The 25971-nt window shown below is 37.6% G+C and overlaps 1 protein-coding gene across 4 annotated transcripts in view; it reads left to right on the top strand.

Moving 5' to 3' along the window:
• Positions 1-1451: 1451 nt before the first annotated feature.
• The window catches only part of Ube3a (ubiquitin protein ligase E3A), a 97255-nt gene continuing 72735 nt past the window's right edge, over positions 1452-25971 (top strand). The window contains exons 1-3 of one of the 4 annotated variants that reach the window (XM_020182937.2): positions 1452-1589; positions 23269-23332; positions 25838-25957. In XM_020182937.2, coding sequence (XP_020038526.1) covers positions 25938-25957 — 20 coding nt within the window. In that variant the 5' untranslated portion in view covers positions 1452-1589; positions 23269-23332; positions 25838-25937. Of the gene's footprint in view, positions 1590-23268; positions 23333-25837; positions 25958-25971 lie in introns of those variants that run through there. The other 3 variants (XM_074061716.1, XM_074061717.1, XM_020182941.2) reach the window with 3 other exon arrangements.

The following is a 25971-nucleotide window of genomic DNA, read 5'->3' on the forward strand; positions in this document are numbered from 1 at the left end:
TTCCTGGAGTTCAAACCCCAGTACCACCAACACCAAAAAAAAAAAAAAAAAAAAAAAAAAGGCAGTGAAAAAAAATCACTGCAATGCATGATTGTTGATGTAAAAAAATGTAAATGCTAGATCACTGGGGACTCACATACGGGCTTATCTACAAAGTTGAAAGCTGACTTTAAAAAAAAACAAAACTTTGCTAGCAAGTATTCCAAAGTCCTTAAAAAAATCTTAATAAAAAGGTCACTCTGGTGCTAAACATGACAGTGCATGGCTTTACCTGGGTTCACCTGTCAGATGGATCAAAATTAGCCTGTGTCTGCGTGGGGTAAACCACGTCCCCTTACAGACAACCTACTCCAAGTCAACACGGCAGGACGCAGGCTTTTACCTTCTAGTCTCAAGTAAACTAGTGACACACACTGTGCTGGCAAGAGGCTAGGCAGATGACCTTGGTCTCCTCGAAGCTGGGCCGCACTCTCAGCAACCCCTGCAATGTTTATAAGGGCATCTGCGCGTGAAAACGGGTTGGGGTCAGCACCCAGTAACTGGAGGCTTCGCCCTTCCTGGGGGCTACCGATTCGGAGCCCATTCGGCACCCAATGAAGCCGCGGGGGAGGGCATCTCTCCATTGGGCGGGCAGACCATGGGTGCTGTCCAACTGTCTTAGAGGGGTCTGGGTGTTTCCGGAGTGGACCCCATTCTTTTTGTCGGACCTAAGAGAGCGGGGACTAAAAGTACCATTATTCCTCCCACCCCCGAACCACCTCTTCGCTCAGTGTCAAGATGGCGACCCACCCTGATCGGACTCCACGGAGCCGCGAGCCATCTCCCCTTCCCACCGGCCCCTGCGCCAGTGGCGACCGCAAGCGTGAGGCGGGCGAAGCCGGCGAAGAGGGCGGGGCGGAGTGGGTCACCCTCCTCGCGCGCGTCCTAGCCCCGCCCCACGTCCTCGCGTCGCAGCTTGGAACCCTAGCCCGGCCACGGCGCGCGCTGCCTGCCGGGATACTCGGCCCGCCCAGCCAGTCCTCCCGTCTTGCGCGCCGCGGTCGCGAGATCCGTGTTTCTCCCAAGATGGTGGCGCGGGGTTCGGGGTGACTACAGGAGACGAGAGGGCCTTTTCGTTTTCGCCAGCATCTCGACACACTGCCCTTCGCTCGCTCGCTCGCTTGCTCGCGCACCCTACCGCAAACGCGTTACCCATCCCCCTCCAAGGGCGCTCGCCATCAGCTGCCGACTGTACGCTTCACCTCTGCCGACCCGGGTCGCAGGCGGTGGTGGCGCCTCCTTTAGCTCCTCCTCGAAGTAGTTCGCGGCCTGGATAGTCTTTGCCAAAAGGGCCCGGCACCCCCCATCCCCCCAAGTGTGGACAGACCGCAGCGGCTGGCGACGAGTGCCGGGTTTTCGGCGGCCCAAGCGCCCCGTTTCCCGGCCTCGGTTTCCGGAGAAGGAAGCGCGGGTCCCGCATGAGCCCCGGCGGTGGCGCCAGCGAAAGGGAACGAGGAGGTGGCGGGCGGAGGCGGCGGGCGAGGGCGACGACGACCAGTGAGGCGGCCGCAGCTGCGAGGGCCGCAGCCCAGGCGCGGGGGCGACGACAGGTCAGTGTTGCTGCGGACGCGGCCGGGGTCGGGCGCGCTTCCTCGAATCCTTCGTCCCCTGCTTTGCTTCGCCTTCGCCACGGTTCAGAGGGCCGGCTCTGGCCAGCCGGGGTAGGCGTCCCTTCCTCCACCCCCCGGCCTCTGCGGAAAGCGAGTGTTTGGGGGCGCGTGGTCTGGAGGGGCCGGTGCCAGCAGTAGGCCCTTGGTGGCCCCGGCTGCTGCAGCCTTAACTGCCAGTCCTGGCTGAGCGCCGGAGGGAGGCTTTTGTCGCTCAAGGGGACCCGAGCGGACCCCGGGCGCGGCGGACTTGCAGGGCGTCGAGATTTGGGCCTTTCGGAAGCACGGATCGCCGAGTCAGCCGCGGTCCCCAGGCTGAGAAGGGCAGGCCTTTTTTTTTTTTTTTTTTTCCCAAAGAGGAGCTCTTTCAGCATTTTTAGAGGTTTTGAGCTCTCTCAGGGAAGACATATTTAGACGTGTGCTTAGTGGCTTGGGGTTTTGGGGGTGGATTGGTGGGGAGGGAGGGCGTATGAAGTGGCATATCAAGACCTAGGATTGTGCTCATAGATTACTCATGTGTTGCTGGTCATCGGGATTCTGGAGTTGACGTGAGTTAATGGGTTTGCCACAGACTGCTGTGTTAAATTTAAATGCAAACCAGCAAGCAGTGGCCCCCCTCCTTCCCCCCTTTTCTCCCTTTTCAGCTGACAAAATGAAAAGGACCGCTTTCCTTATCTTGGTGTGGAGGCTTTTGTTGGTGAAGTCAGCCTTGAATGTGACAAATGCTTTTTGTTCTTAAAATATACAGACACTGGTTCATCTTAGAATCCTCGAAAGATAATTTAGTCTCTCAATTTTTAACGACTTCCGCTAAGCGTGCTAACATAGAAAGTACGAAATCAGGGGTCATATTTACTGTTGCAAATGTAAACGTAAGTACATATGGGATTTACAGCCCGAGGTTTCCTTCACTCATGAAAGAATATGGATATGACCCATAATTGTGGGTCATTCCACTACCTGCTGTATTGAGAGAAGCAGAAGATGATTCCAGAATTTTTTGGAGAGGAAAGGGGGTTTGAAATACAGATGACTTCAAGTTTAATACATGAAGCTGTTAAAAAGTTGTGTGGAAGACATGCAGGTACTCAGTAGGTCTTGTTGACTAAATTGGAAAAGTGGAATGAGAAATGTTTCCTCAAACCTCTGACTAGTAAATATCCTTAAGAGATTTTTTTTTTGATAAATTACGTAAAATTTAGAATTTTGTTTGGCTATGTATTGTGGAAATGGTTTTGAATTAGATCTTCCTTTTAAATATAAGCTATTTATCACATTTTTAATGAAATGAGTCCATTATTGATACTGTTGATAATTCCTCAGGACGACTAGAAACCCTAAGCATGACCAAAACCAAAACCAAACCAAGACAAAACAAAACCAAAAAAACCCCCAAAAGCCCCAAACCCAGAACAAAACAAGAAATAGCCTCAATAAATAATTTAGTCTTTATGTATTTGTAATATACTTAGGAATACAAAAACGTAATACAAAGGAATAACTTGTAATCACTATCTGCAACATTAGAATGTAAGCTATGAAAGTCTTACTGTGTCAATATTTAACTTGCATTAGTGTACTAAGTAGTGTACACACCATCCTCTGGACATTGCCCCCAACCCTGAGGAGTTTATACAGAGATTGAAAATACCATTTTGATACTTTTTCAAAGGTTTTGTAGGCTGCTTTAATTTTATCTGTCTTACAGTCTATTTTTTTTTTTTTTAAATTCATGGCTTAAAAAATAGCTTTCTAAGTTAAGGGTACTTACCAGTCAGAGGTGTGAGAAAAACACTTACTCATCCCACTTGTCCAGTCCATTTAACAGGATTCATTGGGTGCCTACAGTGTCTTTGACATGTAATATTTAAGTTGTTTTCTAGTCAGTTAATCAGTTGTATTTCAGAAACTTAGATCATTTCTATTTCAGTGTCCTCTTTCCCCTGTACAAAATTTTTGTAATAATTTGTTCCAACGTTGTAGCCAGTTGCAGCCAAAATTATGGGTCATTATCTAATTTTTTCCACCCAAGCACTTGAAATGATATTTCCAAAAGTCTTTTCTCTTACATGATTACTGGTCATTTTCTTTAATTATGTTGCACTCTTTTTAATTTAAGTCTATATTGTATAGGCCTAAATGTAAAAACATTGTTATCAAGTGTATATGAAGCTATTAAGAACATTAACAATTGTGATTTTTGTGAGTGAAGACAGTTTTTCAGAAGTGATGTCTCAAGTCAGTAATGTACATGCCAGAGGGATGTACACAAAAATCTTTGATGTTCTTTTCATGGAGGTTCAGGACAACAGAGTATTGGGTGGTTTTGTCAGTTTCCTCCTGACTGCCAAGTGTACAGATAATGTTAATGAGAGATAACATAGTATGTACAGGGGAAATAGCTTTGCAGTTAGAACCTGCTTTTATCTGTGGAACTACCTCAGATTTGTTAGGATTCAAGTACATAAAATACCTAGTACATAGGCACCCATTAAGTGTTACCTTAGAAACCTTCCTACCCTGTTTTCCTCAATGGTCTTAAAGCACCAGTGTTTTATGCTATAGCATTATGCATATTATGCTTGTTTCATTTCTCACTGTGAACTCACTCTTAAAATGGCAAGGACTTTTAGTGTTTACCAGAGAGTATCTTACCAGATATCTTAGTTTGTTCATGCTGCTGTTACAGAATATCAGAGACTGGGTAGCTTACAGAAGGAAAAAAAGGTTTCTTTTTTTTGGGTTGTACTGGGGCTTAAACTCAGAGCCTCACACTTGCTTGGCAGATGCTTACCACCACTTGAACCACTCCACCAGCCCCCATGGTGTGTGGTTCTTAGGACTGAACCCACAGCCTTGTGTATGGTAGACAATTGCTCTATCACTGAACTACATCCCCAGCCCACTCTGTTTTCTTTTTTAATTTTTAATTAATTTATTTCTCACAGTTATGGAGAAGTCGAAGATCAAATTGCTGGCAAATTCGTGGATGTCTGGAGAGGGCCTGGTTCTTAGACAGCTACCTTTCCAGTGTCATGTTATGTAGTGGAAGGGTGAAAGAGATTCTGTTGGGTCTCCTTTATAGGACACTTATACCATTAATGAGGGCATATTCTGCCAAAAGCCCATCTTCTCATACCATCACCTTAGAGGTTTCAATGTAGGAATATTTTGGGGGGTGGAGAGAACACGTATATTCAGACCATAGCGCTGGAGTTACCAGTAAGTTAGCAAATGATAAACTTAACACTTGTCAAGTACCTACTGTGGTGGTTATGAGCTGAGTGAGGTTACAGGGACCACAAAAACCTGATAGTCTAGTCACTTTCTCCATGTAACACTATTTTTTGTGAAGTCCTCTCATATAATGGAACTTCATTCTTCCATCCCTGTCTTAGGGATGTTCTGTCTTAGGGCAGTTCTATAGACTCAAGACCTAACCAGCTGCAGCTCTCACCCCCCTCCCATTTTCTTTTTTTTGTACAATCATCTGGCACATGCATTACTTCACATCTTGGTCCTAGCCTACCACTCAGTATCAGTATGATGTGTTAGCGTTTGTGTGTGTGTGTGTACATAAAATAAAAATGTATTCTGGCACTCTCCTATAAATACTAAAAGTGATGGGAGCAATCATTTTGTGTGCTGATAATAGACTCATAGGTGTTGCAAACCTGAGAAGGACTCTTCTTGAGGTCAGCTACTCCATTCACTTTATGAATGAGGAAGTTAAAAGTATAAAACTTTAAAATGGTTTTCTTTTCACCTAGGTGGTAGAGCCAAACCAGTCTTTAGCCTCTACTTCAGGTTCCTGTTTGCACTGGCACAAGTTCTGTCCTACCTGTTGGAAAGAAAGAGTAGTTATCCTTACTGTGGTAATTACCCACCCACCTTTGTGGAGGTACGTCAGTGTTTCCCATACTAGATGCCACCAGTGGACCTTTTATTTCTTCTAATAAAGGAAATGAGGTAAACTTACATTAAATAGAAAGTGTTAATCTTCTAGAAACTTATGCCCTATATTCAGACATAAGATACTTAAAGATAAGTGTGTTCTTTTTTAACAAAATGACTTAATAAATACATAGGTTTTTTGCCAGCTATCATTTAATCTCAAAATATCACTTGTAGTACTTTGATCTAAGTTATCTTTAGCAAGTAGATTTCAATTAGATGACAATTTGGAAAGACTTTTAGGGTTAGGCCTGTCCAGGAATGAAATAAAGTTAGTATTTAAAAAAAATAATTGCTCTTTGTACATGAAGTTGAGCTATAAGTCAGTTATTACTGTTTGATTCTAAGACTTGTGACTTACCTCCTTAAAATTATATATAAAAATTAAAGTGTTTCAAAGTTTCAGCAGGTTCTGTGAACAAAAACCACCAAGGATGATTGAAATGGAGGGAGAAGTGGAGGGAGGAGCACAATAACTTTGGTGTCGGAAGGTCTTCTATTTGTGTCTTTCTGGTTTTCTAGCTGGTCATGAACAGGTCACTTAGCTTTTAAGTCTTTATTCCTTCATCTGTCAAGTGAAGGTGATACTTGGTTTATTGTTTGAGAGGATTGTACTTTTCAAATGTTACTGTCCATGAAGGTAGATTAATACTTTACAAAGTGACCTGATAACTGATTTAGTGACTTGCCTAAGAAAACAGTTGGTGGTAGACAGGTGATTGGAATCCTTGTATTTTTTTGTGCTTTTTTTTTTTTTTTTTTTTTTTTTTTCTGTTAACATTGTTAACTTTTCTTTTTTTAGAAAAATTATTTTGGGACATTTATAGTGTGTAAATTTATTTTAAATTTGGTAACCACAATTTGAATGAACAATTGATTTTAGTTGTTAGTGATAAATTATTTGGGTGGTATTACTGATCCAAAGTCAGATTCATTTTGTAATTTGCTTTACTTGACCTATTATAGTTAATTTGATAAATGGCAAATGAAATAACCATAAGATTGATCCCAAAGGTGAAGTTTTAGGGCACATAGAATCATAGTGGTTAAGATAATTTCTGAAGTCCAGTTCCAGGATATCTGAACAGGAATCTTGCATAAGGTATTGCCTCAGGATCAAGAAAGATAATTCTCCTAAAATTTTATTAAATTCAGCATTTGTATTGCAAGTAAAGGCACAGAGGTAGTTAGTGGTAGGCCCTGAATACTTACACAAGTACGATAAAATCTTCCATACATGAAAATGTTGACTGGCCTGTGTGGAGTCTGATGATGTTATTATTAGCACCTTAGCATGTTCCACAAATTGGTCTTCTGTACCTGTCACAATCATTTAAGTAGTGTAGCACAGATCCTATTAAGTTATAGAAATCAAACATGAAAATTTTTCCCCCAGTGCTGGAGGTGGAACCTAGGGCCTTGCATATGCTAGGGAGGTGCTGTACTGTTGAGCTACATCCCCAACTTGAAAAGTTTTTTTTTGACCTATGTTATATTATATAGCCTTGTAGCTCTTTCCTAGTTCTTAACGTGTTCCTGTTGTACATACTTTCAAGCAATTGAAGATGTTCTTTTTCACATGATAAGCATTGTTGCACATAAATTACACAGCTGTGAGCTGAATGAAGATGCTGTCAGTTCAGTTCTGTACCTTTCACAGGTTCTTTTCATGTAATGACTTCTGTTTCTGTATCAAAAGGGATGACTTACCTATTTCAAGCTTCTGATGGACTTCTGTGCCAGCAGCCTTCCTCTCAAATGTGAGAAAGGAGTATTAGAATTGCCCTTGTGGAGTGTAACCACCACCATAATGCATTTATTTTTATTAACTTTTTTGTTTTTTGAGACAGGGTCTCACTGTGCAGCCCAGACTGACTTCAAACTTGCTATTGGAACCCATGCCGACTTTGAACTTCTGATTCTCATGCCTCACCATCACCCAGTTCATTTATTTTTATATTCTTTGTAATGCAGAATAAATTCTGACTCCTCCTTACCTCCCTTCCTCAGTTAAGTATATGGAAAGTACAGAGTACAGAGTAGGAGTATATGTATACTCCTATGGACATTCCTCACATTTTTTATTTCCTTACATTTTCTAGTTCCTTCTCTGAAATTCACATTATTTTCTTCTCAGCTGATACCTTTAGCACTATAGATTCCACTGTAAGAATTTCTTCATATTTTCATCAAATACTTCTGTAATAATGCTGTTTTTTTGGAAGGGAAAGGATGAAATCCTCATAATGTATTCTATATAAAGCTAATGAGTATGGGGAAGGTAAGGGGTTATTCCCAGTCTATTAATGATCGTAGTTCTTTTTTCTTATTTTTTATTAGTGTATATTAATTGTACAAATTTGTAAGTTTCATTATGACATATGCAGATGTATAATTTGATCATATTCGTCCCTCCCAAGTACTTTTTTCTTACGAATTTTATTTATTCTGCCTTTGTGTATTCACCACTTTGCTAACCATACAATGTATCATAAGTAAGGCATATTTGTCCTTGTAAAATATTTTACATTTTTATTTTGTGAGTTAAAAATTTATTGTATGTGACATGTATTGATAAATACCATTTCACACAAAAATTATTTGGGTAACGTTTTTCTTTCCTAGCTTTTTGAAATGGGCTGACAGTGTATTCTGTGTTGGTGATGGGAGTTTGTTTAAGAAATAAAAGTTACTCTAATTATTAAAGCTGCTTTATTTGCATTCAATGTCTAAATGACACTTGCTGTCTCTAATACATAACACGTTTAAGTTTGATAACGAAGGTAGGAATACACTCTGCCATACACATTGGAAATATTTCTTAAAAATGGACAGCAGTATTGAAATAAGCACTTCAGTATAAGAGAATAACCAGTTCAGTTTTACTATTGTACATGTAAAGCTAGATTTCTGTATTTCAAATTATGAATAATTATTGTCCAGTATACCGTATTTCACATGATTTAAAAAATGAATAAAAGGTCTTGTGATCTTATTTGACTCAGTATGATATTATCTTTCCACTCCAACCCTGAAAATTCCTCTTATTCCATCTTTTGGACAGAATAAAAGGTAGAGTGGTGAAGTTAAAAATAGATGGATCTGAGCTAGAAAATAGGCAGGTCACTGATTTCAATAAAAATTTAGTAATTTGTTTATTCCTGGATTGAAGATTCTATGAGAAAGGTAAATGTTCCTGAGTTTTCTCTCTCTCCTTTTCATCTCCCTTTCCCTCCTTTTTCCTCTTGTTCTCCTTACTTAGGCATTTGTAAATACTGGAATGAATGAACTGTTTTCTAGTTTGTTCAGGCCTGCTTTTATGTATGATAAAGATCAATTCTCTAGGCTCTAGAACTTAATGTAATTTTAAGTAGAAATAGGCAGGACTTGAGGGGTCAGCCTGTATAGACAGAAGACCTTGAACTGCTTAATGCCTGTGTTGAATTTGAGAAGGCATTCCTAGGAAGGGTGAAGGTGTTTGTGTGCCTGTCTTTTCCATGTTGCTATTTGATGCGAAATTTTGAGAGATTGGGTCTAATCTCTCTCTTTAGTGGTCAATATGTAATTACTTTTAAGTATTATTTTGGATACCTAGTATGGATCTAAAATTATCATGTTACAGTAGTAATTTTACATTATATTCTTTTTTTTTTTTTTTTTTTTGTGGTACCAAAAATCAAACCCAAGACCTTGAATCTGGTAGGCAAGTACTCTCCTACTGAGCTACACTCCCAGCCCTTTACTTTCTATTGTTATTAGGGTATCTTTCTTCAGTTCTTCCATAAAGTAAGAAGATTGGGTTAGGTGATCTAATAGGTCCTGAGGCAATTTTTAGCTTGGACATTATATGCTAATATATTTTTTCTATTTAAAAATATATTTTAACAGTTGGAAGAATTGGCTCACCCTTGTAATTTTAGCTACTTGGGAGGTGAAGATCAAGATTGGGAGGATAATGGTTCATAGCCAGGTCAGGCAAAAAGTTAGCCAGACTCCTTAAAAAGCTGGGCATGATGGCATGCTTCTGTTACCCCAGCTACACAGGAAGCATAACTAGGAGGAGGATCACTATCTGTGGCATTCAGAGTGTAAAAGTCAGACCCTGTTTGAAAAATAACTAAAAAGCAAAAGGGGTTGGGGTGTGGCTCAAGCAGTTAGACTGCCTGCCTGGCAAGCATAAGGCCCTAAGTTCAGACCCTACTTCCTCCAAAATAAATTTTTTTTGGTACCAGTGATGCATTGTTTTATTTATAAAAAGAATCCAAACCTCACCTTTATATTCATTTTCAGGATTGCTTGGCTTTTCTTGGACCTTTACTATTAAAAAATCAGTTTATCAAGTACTGTGTGGCTTTTTTATTGTTTGCATTTATTTTTTATCCTTGGTGGTACTGTGGTTTGAACTCACGGTCTTGTGCCATTTGAGCTTAGCTGCCAGTCCTTTGCATATTTTTGAGATATATTCATGTTGTGGTGTGTAACAGTATTTCATTCCTTTTTATATGGCTGAATAGTGTATGGTATGGATAAACTACATATTGCTTATTCAGGGTTTTTTTCACTTTTTTATTATAGATAATGTTACTATGAATATTTATTTACAAGCTTTTGTGTAAACCAAGTGTATCTAGGAGTGAAACTACTAGGTCATAGAGTAAGTCTTTGTTTAACATTTGATGAATTGCTAAACTCTTTTCCAAAGTGGCTGCAGTATTTTACAATTGTACCACCAATGTCTGAGGGCTCTGATTTCTCAATTTTTTGTTAGTGCTTACCTGTCCTTTTTATTTTAGCCATTGTGTGGACATTAAGGTATCTCTGTGGTTTTTATGACTTTGCTTTTCATCATTGCATTTGCTGACTGGGCATCTTCTTTGGAGAAATATCTATTTAAATCTTTTGCCATTTTTAATTTGGGTTCTTTTTATTGTTGGATTGTAAGAGTTCCATCCTTACCTATTCTGTATATAAGTCCCTTATCAGATGAATGACTAAATATTTTTTCCGTTTTCTGTGGGTTGTCTTTTTACTTTATGATGGTTTCATTTGAAGCTATTGAAATACAAGGTTTTCATTTGAAGCCACCATGCCTATCATTTGATCGATGAGCATGGGATATTTTTCTATTTCTTTACGTCTTTAGTTTCCTCATTCCTTCCCTGCCTGCCTTCCTTCCTGCCTTCTTTCTTGCCTTCCTGCTTTCCTGCCCTCTTGTCCTCCTGCTCTCCTGCCCTCCTGCTTTCCTGCCTCCCTGCCTCCCTCCTCTGTACCTCCCTCACTGGTGTTCAAACTTAGGGCCTTGCACATGCTAGGCAGGTGCTTTACCACTGAACTATACCCACAGCCTTCTTTCTTGTTTTGTAGTTTCCAGTGTGGGTTGGACTGGGTGATGCCAGTGGAGATGGTGGTTAAGTTTTTGATATGTGTTGTAAATAGAATAGAATCCACAGGATTTGGTAATAGATGAACTGAAAGTGAAATAGAGGAGTAAAGCATGACACCAAAGTGTTGACAAGAGCAACTGCGAAAATAGAGTTGAGTAATTCTTTTTAATTGCTGCATTAAATTTATGCATCACATCACGTGCCCACATGATGAGACAGAGTGGGGGGGGGGGGAAGGAGGGAGAGAAGAAGAAGGAGAGTGATATGGAAATGGAGAGGGAGGGAGAATCTATGGGAATGAATATAATGGTTGAATGTTTTAAAATGTGGGAAATTATGCCTTAATGAACATTTGTCCTGTAGTAACCTTTAAATGGAAGACTATAAATGTGATTTTTTTTTTTTTTTTTGTCAGTCTTTAGAACTAAACTAGGAACTAACTTTACTGTTTTGGCAGCACTGGAGTTTGAACTCAGGGCCTCACACATGCTAGGCAGGCACTCTACTACTTGAACCATCCTGACAGCAGGAACTAACACTTAAAAGTTCATAATATGTCATGAAATCTTTTCCTTATTGTGGACTCTAGATTGCTTTCAGTTTTTGCTGTTACACATAATGACACCTATTATGTCTATAAGGTTGCTTCTGACAAATAGGATTGTAAGACCATTAGGCTATCTCAATTTATAAATTTGATAGATTCTATCAGTTTAACTTTCAAACTTTTTTTTTTAAGTAAGTTTCATTCTCCTAAAATACTGTGGGACTATTCGTTTGTCTTGTTGTCTTATTTTATGTGCATATCTTCTTTTGAGACAGGGCTGGCCTTAAGCTCATAATTCCCCGCCTGAGACTCTTTTGAGTGCTGGGGATTAAAGATGTATACTACCACAACCTGGCTAAAATCTTTCCAAATACTTAAGTATTTGTAGGAAGACTGATGTAACTTTTTTTGTCCATTTTCTGTAAATCGGACCATTTACAGGGGTATGCATTTTAGTATGCTTACAAAGCTAATATATAAAAATAATGTCTTGTATTTTCCTTAGTACTTTTAAGACTGTACTTTATAAGACTGGAGAAGTGGCTCAAGTGGTAGAGCGCCTGCTTCACAAGTGCAAAGCCCTGAGTTCAAACCCCAGTACCACCAAAAGAAAAATAAAAAGATTGTACTTTATAGGTTTATGAATTCAGATCTCAGAAGAATCAACTTTTCAATAAGGTATGATATGGCTTAGGTAGGGATTGAATTTGACATATTTTTGTATTACCTTTTATTCAGTTTAGGCAGATGATTGTGTTGATTAGTTATGACATACTTTCTCTTCTGATTAAAAACTCCAACTTTTTCTATGCTGTTTTCATAAATCTTGAACGTAATGGCTTATCTAAGTATAATTTAGATAAAATATACCCATTTCTAATTGAATACTTTTATTTTGACAAATACCTACACTCTATCTGCAACCACAGTCTTAATATAGAATATTTGAATTACCTCCAAGGATATCTTTGAAGTCATGCCTTTTTCTTGGCCCCAGACAATTATCTGTTTGCTTGTTAGTTTTGCCAGTTGCAGATAAATGCGGACTACAGTTTATACTCTTCTTTGTTCATCTGGGTTTTGCTTTTAGGTCTTTTTTTTTTTTTTTTTTGGCGGCACTGGGATTTGAACTCAGGGTGTTGTGCTTGCTAGGCAGGCACTCTACTACTTGAGTCTTTCCACCAGCCCCTGGGTTTTGAGATTTCATCTATTTTGTGTCTATTAGTAACTTTTTTTTAGTACTATATGGCTGTACTGCAGTTTGTTTATTTACTTATCTTTTTGTTTACAGTTTTAGGCTGTACTCTGTGCATGTCTTTGAATCAACATACGTTTTAATTTTTCTAGAATAAACATCTTACTTTGGAATTAGTGGATCATATGGTAAGTTTATGTTTTAACTGTATAAGGAGCTGTCAGACTATTTTCCAGATGATTATACCATTTTATATTCTAACCAGTGTATATGTGATTTGTAGTTCCAGCAAAAACTTAGTCATTAATTGCTGACATTCTGATGGGTATGTAATGATGTCCCTCAGCAGTTTTTTGCTTTAATTGTGTAAAAATATACATAAAGTTTACCTTTTTAACTATTTTTAAATTACAGGTCTGTGGAATAAAGTAAGTTTACATGTACAGTCATAACTGCTGTCCATCCCTGAAGCTTTTTTGTCCTTTCAAACTGAAACTGAACTTAATAAACAGTAACTCCCCATTAGCTCCTCTCCTTAGCCCCTGTTAAATTTGCACTTTTTGTCTTTGTCAATTTTACTATTCTAGGTACTCCACGTAAGTGAGATCATGATGTTTGTCCTTTTGTATCTGGCTTATTTCACTTAGCATGTTTTTACAGTTCATCCATATTGTTACCTGTCAGAATTTGACTTTTTTTTTTGGTGGTGCTGGGGATTAAATGAGGGCCTTGCACATGCTAGGCAAGCACTACCACTGAGCTACATTCCCAGTTGTTCAGAATTTGACAGTTTAAGGCTGAATAATATTCCATTGTGTGTATGTACACTACATTTTACTTTATTTATTTATGTGGGTGGATATTTGGGTTGTTTTTATTTTTTGGTGGTATGAATAATGCTGTTATGAATATTGGTGTACAACTATGTTTGAGTTCTTGCCAGTAGTACACAAGGGTTACAGTTTCTCCACAGCCTCATTAAAACTAATTTCTCTTTTTCTTTTCCTCTCTCTTCTCTTTCTTATGTTGGGGATTGAGCTTTATGGTCTTGTAGTTCACTGAGTTATATCCCCAGCCTTTTATTTTGCAGCAGGGTCTTGCTAAGCTAAGTTGCCCAGGCTAGCCTCCAACTTGTAGTCCTGCCGCAGCCTCCTGAGTAGTTAGGATCACAGATGTACACCATAGCCCTGCTTCTCTTTTGCTTAATTGCTGTTCTAATGGGTGTAAAAGTGTCATTAGAGTTTTAATCTACATTTTCCTAATGATTAATGTTGTTGTTGTTGAAGTTTCCTTCTTTTGTGAATGTCTGTTCAAATGTTTTACACATTGCCTCAGAATATAAGGCCTTTGTCAGATGCATGTATTTCTTTTGCATTTTTACTGTTTTTTCCTTATTATTAATTACTAAGATAGGACTATAGTTTGGAATTTGCCATCTTTCCTTCTATTTTGTCCATTTTGCTTCATTTGTTTTTAAAACTATGTGAGGTGCATTTATGTTTAGAACTGTTAGATCTCCTTGATGAATTAGCCTCTTTATCTTTCTAAAATGTCCCATTTTATCTCTGATAATGTTCCTTGTCGTAAGTTTCCTTTGTCTGGTATTAATGTAGGTACTCTTCCTTTCTTGTGATTATTATATATATATAATATACAATGTTCTTTTGCTATCCATTGCTTTCAACTAATCTGTTGTTATATGTAATGTCCTTGTTTTAGATAGGGTGCAGTTGCGTGTTGCTTTTATTAAACTTATATTTTTTAACTATTTTTTATTAGTACATATTTTACAGAGGATATTATTGTGATGTTTCCATATGTGCAAGTAATATACTTTGATCGTATTTGTTCTGTTATTCTTTCCTATTCCTCTGTTTAAAAATTTTTTAATGGATTTTGTTATGGTGTTTTCAGGTGTGCATATAATGTACTTTGATCATATTCACTCTCTCACTCTCTCCGTTCCCCCTTCCCTTCTGGTTGGCCCCTCTCCCCCAAATATACATATCACATATATATGTGTATATAGTTTACATATATATCTTTTTAAAGTCTAGATTCCACATATGAGAGAAAACATTTGACATTTGTCTTTCTGAGTTTGACTTATTTTGGTTAACATGATGATCTCCAGTTTCATCCTTTTTCATGCTGATGGTTGAATAATATTTCACTGTGTAGACATCCCACATTTTCTTTATCCAGTCATTGGGTGATGGGCACCTAAGCAGATTCCATAGCTTGGCTATTGTGAATAGTTGCTGCAGTAAACATGAATGTGCAGGTTTATCTGTTGTATGTGGACTTAATATTCCTTTGGGTATATGTCTAGAAGTGGTATAGCTGGATCATATGGTAGTTTAGTTTTAGTTTTTTAAGGAGCTTCCACACTGATTTCCGTAGTGGCTGCACTAATTTTATATTCCTACCAACAGTGTATAAGAACCAGTATCCTTTTGTGTTGTCCCCCTACCCATAGTTGGATAGTCTCTCCTTTCCCCCATCCTCACCAGCATTTGTTGTTGTTTTCTCCATGATAGTCATTCTGACCAGGTGAGATGGAATCCCAGTGTGGTTTTGACTTGCATGTCCTTTATGGCTAAGGATGTCGAACCTTCCTCCATGCATTTGTTGGCCATTTGTACTTTTGAGAACTGTCTTTTCAGTTCATTTGTCCATTCATTAATTGGTTCATTAAATGTTCTTTTGGTGTTTGATTTTTTTTGAGATCTTTTATATATTCTGGATATTAATTCCTTGTCAGATGAATGGGCCTTGAACATGCTAGGCAAATTTGCATCTTGGTGTTTGATTGAGTTATATAATCTCTTTTTTAATTTGAATGTTCATTCAGCTCATTACATTTTATTGTAATTGTCTATGTAGTGGTATTTAAGACACTTTGTTTTCTACTTGTCCTATCTTCTTTTAAAGGTTTCCCTTCTTTTCTTGTGGATTAATTGAGCATTTGGGTTTTGTTTTGTCTCTGCTATTGGCTTATGCCTCTTGTTACTTACTGCACCCTTCCCCCAGTGCTTATTCTTTGATTTACTGTATGCACACTTACTTCAGTGTACTTTCAAAAATGTTATACCTCTTGCTGTATAATACAAGAACATTTTCTCTTCATTCTTTTTGCTATTGTAATCACAAGATATGTCTTACTTCTACATGTTCTAAATTCCACAGTAGAGTTTATAACTATTTCTTATAAAGAAATAGTTGTTTCTTTTGTAAAGATATTTAAAAAGTAAGAATACATTTTTTTTGTATTTACCCTCATTAACCATTTTCATTTCTTTTGGTAAGATTCATGTATTTTTCTTTTTGTAAATCCAAATTTTTTGCCTCCTATTTTCCTCCTGTATGAAGAACTTTAATTTCTGAAATGTAGCTTTACTGGCTACAAAAATCTTTCAAATTTTTTTTTTTTTTGGGTGATACTGAGGTTCGAACTCATGGCCTCCCTCATGGATGCTAGGCAGGTGTTCTGCTGGTTCATGCGGGTGGGCTACTCCACCAGCCTTCAGCTTTTATTTGTAATGAAATGCCCTTATTTTGCCTTTTCTACATTTTATTACAAAAATAATTCGAACGTACGCAGGCTTTAAAATAACTGTGGAATGTAATTCCAAAATCATCATTTTATTGTTTGCTTTGTTTCATGTCTGAATCTACCTAAGCTCTTATCATTCTATTAATTTGTCTTTTTGCAAGCTTTTCAAAAAAGTTGCAGATGTTAGTGTACCCTTAACTTCAGCATGCATATTGTTAACTAAAATTTTAGTAGTTTACTATTCAAGGATTTAGCATACCGTTTCACTTATTTACTGCTGTGTAACAAATCACCTTAAATGTAAATGCTGTGACCATCAGTAATGATTGTTTTTTGCTTATGAATCTTTGATTTGGGCAAGATTGCCAAGACAAGCTTGTCTTGATTTCAAGAATACCAGCTGGAAGCCAGGCTACAGTACTTGTAGTCTTTCTTACCTGGGAGGCTGAGATTGAGACCCTATCTCAACAGAAAAAAGCTGGATGTGGTGGTACATGTGTCATCCCACTAATAGCTGGAAGCATAAAATAGGATAACAGTCCAGGTCGGCTTGGACAAAAAGCAAGACCCTATCTCCAAAAATAACCAGAACAAAAAAGGCTGGAGGCACAGCTCAAGCAGTAGAGCACCTGCCTAGCAAAAGTATGAAGCCCTGAGTTCAAACTTCAGTACCACCAAAAAAGACTGTTAGCTAAAGTGACTTGATCATCTGAAGGCTTGCTCACTCACACATCTGCAGATTGTTGTGGGTATCAGGACTTCAGCTGAGGCTCTGGTCTAGAACATTTATGTGTTCTAGATATGTAACTTCCTTTTTATGTGACTGTCTTCCTTACAGCATGGCTGAGTAGATTCCAAGAGTGACCATCCCAAAAGACTAAGGTAGAAGTGGCATTTTTGTGACCTAGCATCAAAAGTCACAGAGCACATACACTGTACTTTCTGATTGAAAGAATCACAGAGACTGCGGAAGTTCAAGGGCAGGGACATAGATTCCACTCTGTAAAGGGAGAGTGCCAGTACTGTTAAAAAGAGCATGTGGGGCGAGGTACATCAGGATGGCCCCTGTAAATTACAGTCTGCCACACCATGTCTTGAATTTTGACCAGTATTTATATACACCTTTGTGATAGAGTCCTCATCAACATATAAAACCTATAACCCTTTCTTGAAGGTCCTTGCTCCAGCACTATTCCCAGAGTTAACCATTGTTCTGATTATTTTCATTATATATGACTTGCTGTAGAACTTCATGCATATAGATCATACAATACTTAACAAAATAAAAGGTTTATTTTACTCTCAGCATAATGTTTTTGGGATATATCCATGTTATTGCAGGTTGCAGTAGTTTGTAACTTCATTCTTTATTAAGGGACACTTGGGCTGTTTTCAGTTCCTAGCTGCTATAAATAAGGCTGCAAGTAATGTGTGATTTGTGTGGATATGTATGGTTTTTGGAGGATAAATACCTAGAAATGCAAATACTGCATTATAGGTTAGTTTTATTACCAGATCATCTTGGCTGCTTTATCTGTATTTTCACCAACAATTTGTGAGAGAGAGTACATGTTGTTCTACATTCTTGTCAATATTTGGGATGGTTTTTTTCTTTCCCAATCTTTTTGACAGTACTAGAGTTTGAACTCAAGACCTCATGCTTGCTAGGCAGGCACTCTACCATTTGAGTCACTTTGCCAGTTCTTTTTGTGTTGGATATTTATGAAATAGAGTCTTGTGAACTATTTGCCCTGGCTGGCTTTAAACCTTGATCCTCCTGATTTGGCCTCCTGAGTAGCTAGGATTATAGGCATGAGCCCCTGGTGCCCGGTGGTCAGTTTTTTTAATTGAGCCATTCTGGTGAATGTCTTCTTTGCTTGAAGGGTGTTTTCTCTTGATACATAATTCTAGGTTAGAATATTTTTTCTTTCAGCTTTGGTTCCAGATGAAAAGTCTGTGTTTCTGCTTACCTTCCTTCCCTGCAGTTAAAGTTGTTTTTCTCTGACTCTAACTTCTTTTAAGGCTTTCTATTGATCACCATTTTTCTTTGTGATTATTCAGCTGAGAGTTGTTGTTTTGTGTGTGTGTGTGTGTGTGTGTGTGTGTGTGTTTTCTTTTGGATATGTGTAGATATCTGTGGTTTTCATCAAATTTGGAAAATTGTCAGTCAATTATTTTTTTAGTCACAGAAACCATTTATACTAAATCATTTGATGTTGTCTATGGGTCATTAGCATCCTGTTTATTATTTTTCAGTCTTTTTGTCAACAGTTATTTAGCTGGCTGCCAAAACAATGTTCCGCACTCTAAAATAAAAGAAAATCTAGTCACCAAAAAATATGACACTGTTCAACAGTCAGTAAGAAATTACTTAACATCAGGCACAGTGGCTTCAGCCCATAATCCTAGCTACATAGAAGGTGGAGATTGGGAGGATCATGGTTTGAGACCAGACTAAGAATAATGTTTGCAAGACTCTATCTCAACCAATGGTGGTATACCTGTCATCCCAGCTGTGCCAGGAAGCACAAATAGAGGATAATAGTGGTCCAGGTTGGTGCAATTATAAAGGGAGACCCTGTCTCAACAATAACCATTGCAAAAAGGGCTGGTGGAGTGGCTCAAGTGGTAGAGCACTTACCTAAATAAGCATGAACCGAGTTCAACCCTCAGTATTACTTAAAAAACAAAATTACTCACTGTACAACAAAAAGGAAAATATCCATAACCAAGAGAAAATCAACAGACTCAGAAATGAATGAATTGATGAGATGAGCAGACAAGTACAGTAACTATATAATAGCATAACTTTTACGATAGCCTTAATTTTGTAGTGCTTTTTTTTCAAATAACCCTTATTTTACTTACCAGTGGCCCCAAAGTGCAAGAGCAGTGAGTGATGCCAGCAATATGAATATGCCAAAAAGAAGGCATAAAGTGTTTCCTTTAAGAATCATTTAACATCACACAAAAAAGGTTTGAGTACAGTATCAGTAAGATATTTCAAGATTCACTTAATTTTTGTTATAATATTTTGGTATAATTCAGTTTTATTAGAGTTTGGTATTATCTGTGGTTTCAGGCATCCTCTGGAGGTCTTAGAATCTATCCTCTGTAGATAAAAGGCATACTACTTACTCTTCTGTGTTGTTAAGGTCTGATGTTCTAAAGGTTAGGTGTATTAAGTACACTCTTAAGACATTTTCAACATATAATGGTTTTCACCCTCTGTCATGAGTCAAGAAGCATCTGGGGGTGTGTTTGGCATCTTTCATTTAAAATATTAAAACATTTAAAATATCTGTGAGATTTATTGTTGGTTGAACTTGTGAACATACTTATATTCTTGTGTCTGTTATTCTTAGGAGTGAAATTTTCAAGCCATAGGGTATGCTTATGTTTAGTTTTAGCTTATACTGACAAAGATTTTTTTAAGGAGTTGTACTGATTTTAATCATATTTCTAAGTTAATATACTGTACTTTGGAACCCAGTAGTAAGTTCCTTTGAAGAAAGAGACATTATTCTTCTATTACAAACAAGACATTATTGGCTATTCTTACATATTTAATTTTTGAAATAAGCTTTTGTTAGGTTGGCATTGGATTAAATTTATGTTAATTTGGGAAGAAATGATCTCCTTGTTTGTTTGTCAATGAATTTTTTTTGAGGTTCTGGGGATCGAACCCAGGGCCTTGTATTTCCTAGTAGGTGCCCTACCATTTGAGCTGTGCCCTCAGCCCTTTTGTTTTTGAGACAGGATTTTGATGCTATGTTTGTCCAGTCTGGTCTGGAAACTCTATCCTCATGCTTTTGCCTAGGGCTAGGGAGCAGTGGTTAGAGCACCTGCCTAGCAAGCTTGAGGCCCTAAGTTCAAAATCCCAGTACAAAAAAAACCAAAACAAAAAACCACATACCCTCTTCCTAAAAAAAAAAAAAAACAAAAAAAAAAAACAACAAAAAACTCATGCTTTTGCCTTATAAGTAGCTGGGGTTACAGGTGTTTGTCACCACACCCAGCTCCACAAATTGCATTTGGAATAGCTCTAGATATTTTGTCAGCCCATGGATCCTGATTCTTTTTAAAATATGGGAGAGGTGTGGTATCAAGAAAATATAGTTACCATTACTATGAGTGTAAAAATATGAGTGAGATGATCCCTGATATCAACCAGCTTATATCTAGAGGTACTGACAAATGTGTATGGATGACTATAATGTAAGGTATAAAATAATAAACATAGTGTGAAAATTAACAATTTTATAATGATATTGGAAATATATAGTAAGACCCACCCAACAAGACAGTGGTTATACGTATAGGGGAAGAGAATAGAGTTTCGAACAGGGCTTGAGAGGTGGAAATTGGGATTTGGAAGTTGCAGAGCACAGGGAAACATTTCTAAGTGAAATGTCCTAAGAAGCAAAACCATTGCGATCAGAAGTACAGATGGCTACCATGTGATAGACAGTAATCAGATGACAGGACTAGATATGGTACCTGGTGATGATAGCACGGAATGAGCAGTAATGCTTGGATGGCCGTGTGGGGCCGTGTGGGAAGGTCCTCAGAATGTCAAGGAGTTTGAAATTTATTGGTTGGTATTGGCAAGGCATAGAAAAATTTGAATATGGAAGTGATATGGCCAAATTCTAATTTTTAGGAGTATAATTCTAGCAGCTAGTACTGTTTCTAGCAGGATAAATGCAAAATGGAAACCAGATAAAATAATGACAATATTGGTAAGCTTGGGAAAAGGAAAGACCCAGAACTGTTTTAAAGACAAAAATCTACAGGGTTTTAATGTAAATTAGAAGGGGGTACAAGGGAATGAGCATGGTCTTTAGAATCAGGCAAATCTGGATTGGAGTTTTAACCTTGCATTAAGTGTAAAGGACCTAAAGCTAGTTACCTAAAACTTTCTCTTTTGTAAGATGTTTTAGTCTTTAAACATTTTTAAGCCCTGATCCACATATTCTCTCAACATTTTGTTTTGTTTGGAAGAAGAGGCTGGATTGGCAGGTTTGGCCAGATTCTTTATGGTCTCATCTGACATGATAGAAGCAACTTAAAGTCATTGGAAGAATAACATGAGGATCATTGGAATGTGGAGGAATTCTGGAGATAGAACTGGCACTTGGTGAACAGTTTGTTATACTGGGAAAGAGAGACTTTAGAATACCTCTCAAGCTTTTCTGATTTGGGCAATTGAACTAGCAGTGTTACCATTACCTCACAGGATTTACTTAGTGTGTCTGATAAATAAATCTTGCTCATCTCTTTTGAAGTATGTATTTTCCCCAAATTAAATCAGGACTCTTTAGTATAATGTACACCATTCCCTGTGTTTCTCCTTCATAACTCACCTGTGCATTGTAATTGCATAAATAGTTGTGCTCATTTCCTTTACAACACAAGGACAAGAGAGTATGTCTAGTTTCTTCATCACTGTATTTCTGTCCAGGTAGTAGCCACTCAATCTAGTTGATGTATTTTGAATGAATGACTACTAAGAATTTGAAGAGTTGACAAGTTGTACTTAGGCTAAATGAAATAAGGGGAGGAAAGGAAGAATGGCATCAGCTTTTTTTAGTCCATAACTAACAGACAGTGAGATTAGGAATAGAGAGAGAAGAATGAGGTGTCTTTATTTGTTGTTGTTGTCTTTAAGAAATAATTGAGTTTGATTTTAAAAACATTGACTTTAGATACTGAGACATTTAAATGGTTGTGTACCTTTGGTAATTGGGAATTGCAGGGATAAGGGCTTAAAAACATGTAGAGTTAGGGTCTTAAATATAGAGTTACATTGGAAATGGGATTTCACCTCTCCTGAAACATGTGCTAAAAATACAGATTCACATTCCCTACCTCATGCACTGAATCAGAATCTCTGCAGGTAGAGCCTAAGCAGGTGCATTTTGCAGTACTGGGGCTTGAACTCATGGTCTCATGCTTGCTAGGCAGGCATTCTACCATTTGAGCCACTCTGCCAGTCCTTTTTAGTGTTGAGTATTTTCAAAATAGGGCCTTGGGAACTATTTGCCTGAGGCTGGCTTTGAACCTTGATCCTCCTGATTTTGGCCTCCTGAGTAGTTAGGATTACAGGCATGAGCCACCTGTGCTCGACTAGGTGCATTTTTATAGATCGCTTAGGTGATTCTATTACAGACTGAAGTTTGAGACCCAGTCCTCTAAAAGTCTTTGGACTAAGTCTATTTATCAAGAATATTTAATGCAGTGTATCCATTTTCTTCCATCAGCTGGTTGGATACTGGGTGTGCATTTCTTAATCTTTGGGATTTGATTTCCTCATTATAAGATAAGATGAATTAAAAGACTTTAATTCCTTTTCCACTGAGGAATGCTCCAATTGTTTAGAAAAGAGTTAAGAATTTACAAAGTTGTTTTGGCTCTTGCTTTAAGTTTCAGAATAGGTTTTCTTTTCTTTCTTTTTTTGGTTTGGTGAAGTGTTAAGTTTTGATTTATGGTTTAAGAAATGATAATTGTCACAGTATATGGAAGCTCTGTTATGTGCTAGGCAGACATTATTCAATGTTGTGTTAGTACATTCTCTAAAACAATAGCAGTGACTGGATATCTGTGTTTGTACATGGCAGATGTTCAGCATATAGAATTTATTTAAAAGAAAGTTTACTATAGATATTTGAGGATTAGTGGTATGTAGGCAGTTCTCATATTTTCAGACTATTTGTAACAGAAGGTAAAGAAATAGAAAGCATTAACTTCGTGTATGAAAATGAGAAACAAGGCTTGCCTGAAAACATTCAGGCCACAGGGCCTGCCTACCTACCCTGCCACGCGGCAACAGCAGTAGAGTAATTTGTCTCCTTATATTTTTGGATGTTCATAAATATTACAGAAGATGCATTTGGTTTTATTTTATAACCAATATTAGTAAATTTTCTAAAAGCTTACCCAGTTGATTTTGTAAAAAGAATTGAGTGAGGTGTTTTATATTTTAGGTTAAAAATCTGTAAGACCCTGATTTTAGAATTCACCAGCTCCTCAGAAGTTTGGCGAAATATGGTATGTTTCTGTTTTATTTTTTGAAATTGATATTGCATGAAGTATCTTAATGTCACAGCAAGAGTAATGACTTGGCGTTCAGTAAGTTTGGGTGCTTATCATTTTTAAAGTATTGTAGTAGGTGCTAAATAAATAACTATGCTACCAGGTAGCATATGAGGAACCAAAGTGGAGTGCTGGAAGAACTTACAAGAGATTAGTACAATATGAGGTATAAAATAATACCCATAAGAAGATAGAGGGGGTAGGTTTGAATGTTAGGCTGTGGATGTTAATAATCACTTCCACTTCCATTTATAAGCACATTATATCTATAGCCAGGCACCGTTCTGAGCTACTTAGATAGTTCATTAATTCTCATGACAGCTCATCTTCTGTTATCTTCATTTGATTTTTAAGGCAGCTGAGGTTCAGAGAGGTTAAGTAATTTGCCCAAGATTTCTCAGCTAGTAAGTGACCAAGCAGGGACATGTATCCCAGACTGGCTTTGGAACCTGTTTGTTCCTATTGAGCACTGAACCTCATAAGAGAGGGCACTGGAGGAGAGCACTTGACTTAGCAATTTTCAAAATATATGCAGCTCTTTAATTAATTAACCTCAATTAATTTATCAGCTAAAAGATATTTTAACTTCTCATTTTTTTGTGTGTTTATAAGTTGGAAGTTAGACTCACTTGGATTTTCCAAACACACACACAATTTATTAGTCTCACGAGGAAACCGAGGAAGGTTGTATCATGACCACATTGTTCACTTCAGGGATGCTGTTGCCTCCTTCCCTTACTTCAGTGACCCTTAAGTCCTTACTAGGAGACACATTAGTGATAGGAAAATGTAGGAAATTGAGTTCCTACAGGGTTTATAGGATTTATAGAAATTCCCTGAAGGTAGGCCAACCCTAATTTACTGGATTTGAAGCCCTATGTTCATAGTTGCAGAAATACCGGTTTGAGCATTGATGTTTCGGTTCTTTCTTTTGGGGTTCTCAGAATACCTTGCTGTTTAGTTTTGACTTCTGGGTCCATGCTATTAACCATTCTCTATGCTTGCCTATTGTTAGTTTGAAGATGTTGATTAGTAGGGGTTTTCTCTCTTCAAATCTTTTAATCTTTCCTTAGTTTGCTCCTCAGATTGGGCTTGGATATGTAGTTTGTTAAGTGTGTTTTGAGTGGAAAAAGTAGTTGCATGAAATTGTCTCCCAATACTGGGATATTTTAGATGTATGGTGTCTTCTTCTGGATTTTAGTATGATTAAGGAGTCCTGTTAAACTTGAATCAGGAAAGTTTGGTTAAGTCTATGTGTGGGAGTAAGAAGATATTTGGTAGAGAGAGATATACTATCATATTTTGCTGTATTTCATACAATTAAATCTAGTGGATTTGTGACTAAGAAAGAGTGGAACACATTTTCATGCAACATTTAGATGACTTTACTTAAATGCAGAATAAGTAGGATTAGACTTAGGTGTGTGTAGCTATTTCATTAAGAATTTGTCTAAGCCAGGCGCTGGTGGCTCATACCTGTCATCCTTGCTACTTGGGAGCTGAGATTGAGAAGATCTGAGCTTGAGGCTGGCCCGGACTAATATTTTCAGAGACCCCCCATCTCTAAAATAACCAGAGCAAAATGGACTGGAGATACGGCTCAAGCGGTAGAGCGTCTGCCAAACTCTAGTCCCACCCAAAAAGAAAAAAAAAAAATTGTGGTGGCTGATTTCTCCTACTGTTTAAGAATCGTATCATTAAATTAGTCCCATTTAAACTTCTGTCATAATTGTGAGGTGTCAGTTCATGTTCTAAATCCTTTGTCATTTATGCATGTTTAAATCATGAAACTGTATAGCAAACTAAACCAAAACAAAAAATTAGATCCTCAATAGAAAGTCAGTAGATTTTGTTTTAGTCTTAGTTTTAAAACTGATTCTAAAATCTTGGGCAAGTTAATTAATTACTCTGAGGCTGATTATTATTATTATTGTTATTAAATTCTTTTGGTATCTGCCTTAATCAGAGAAAAATTATTGTGAGACTTAAGGTACCATTGACCAAAGTACTTTGCAAACTCTAACACTACATAAAAAGTACAAGGGATTATTACAGGTTGAGTCCCTCATCTGAAATGCTTGGTATTGAATGTGTTTCAGATTTTATTATTTTTTAGATTTTGGAATATATGTATAGGCTTTACCTAACCCAAAAATCAAAAACTGAAATGCCCCCAGATCCAAAACTAGAGATGTTGACATGATGCTTAAAACATTTTGGATTTTGGAGCGTTTTGGATGTCTAGGTTAGGGATGCTTAAACTGTACCACATTTTCTCAAGTGAAGATACTGTTTAAGAAAACATGCTGGAAAATAGTCCTTAAAAACTTTTCTATGATAAATACTCTTCCGATAAATTTTGTATTGACACTTGGTTTGTAGCTTGAAGATTATTATTTGAACGATGAATTTGATTTATATACTAAAGTGTTCTAACTAAAGGTTTGTTTAATTTATTAGAGTTATTAAGTCTACGCTCAGATCAAGTTAGCAACTAGACTGGTGTGACAACCTGTTTTTAATCAGTGACTCAAAGCTGTGATCACCCTGATGTCACCGAATGGCCACAGCTTGTAAAAGGTAATTTTGAATGT

The sequence above is a fragment of the Castor canadensis genome, chromosome 19 (assembly GCF_047511655.1).
Source record: "Castor canadensis chromosome 19, mCasCan1.hap1v2, whole genome shotgun sequence".
NCBI lineage: Eukaryota > Metazoa > Chordata > Mammalia > Rodentia > Castoridae > Castor > Castor canadensis.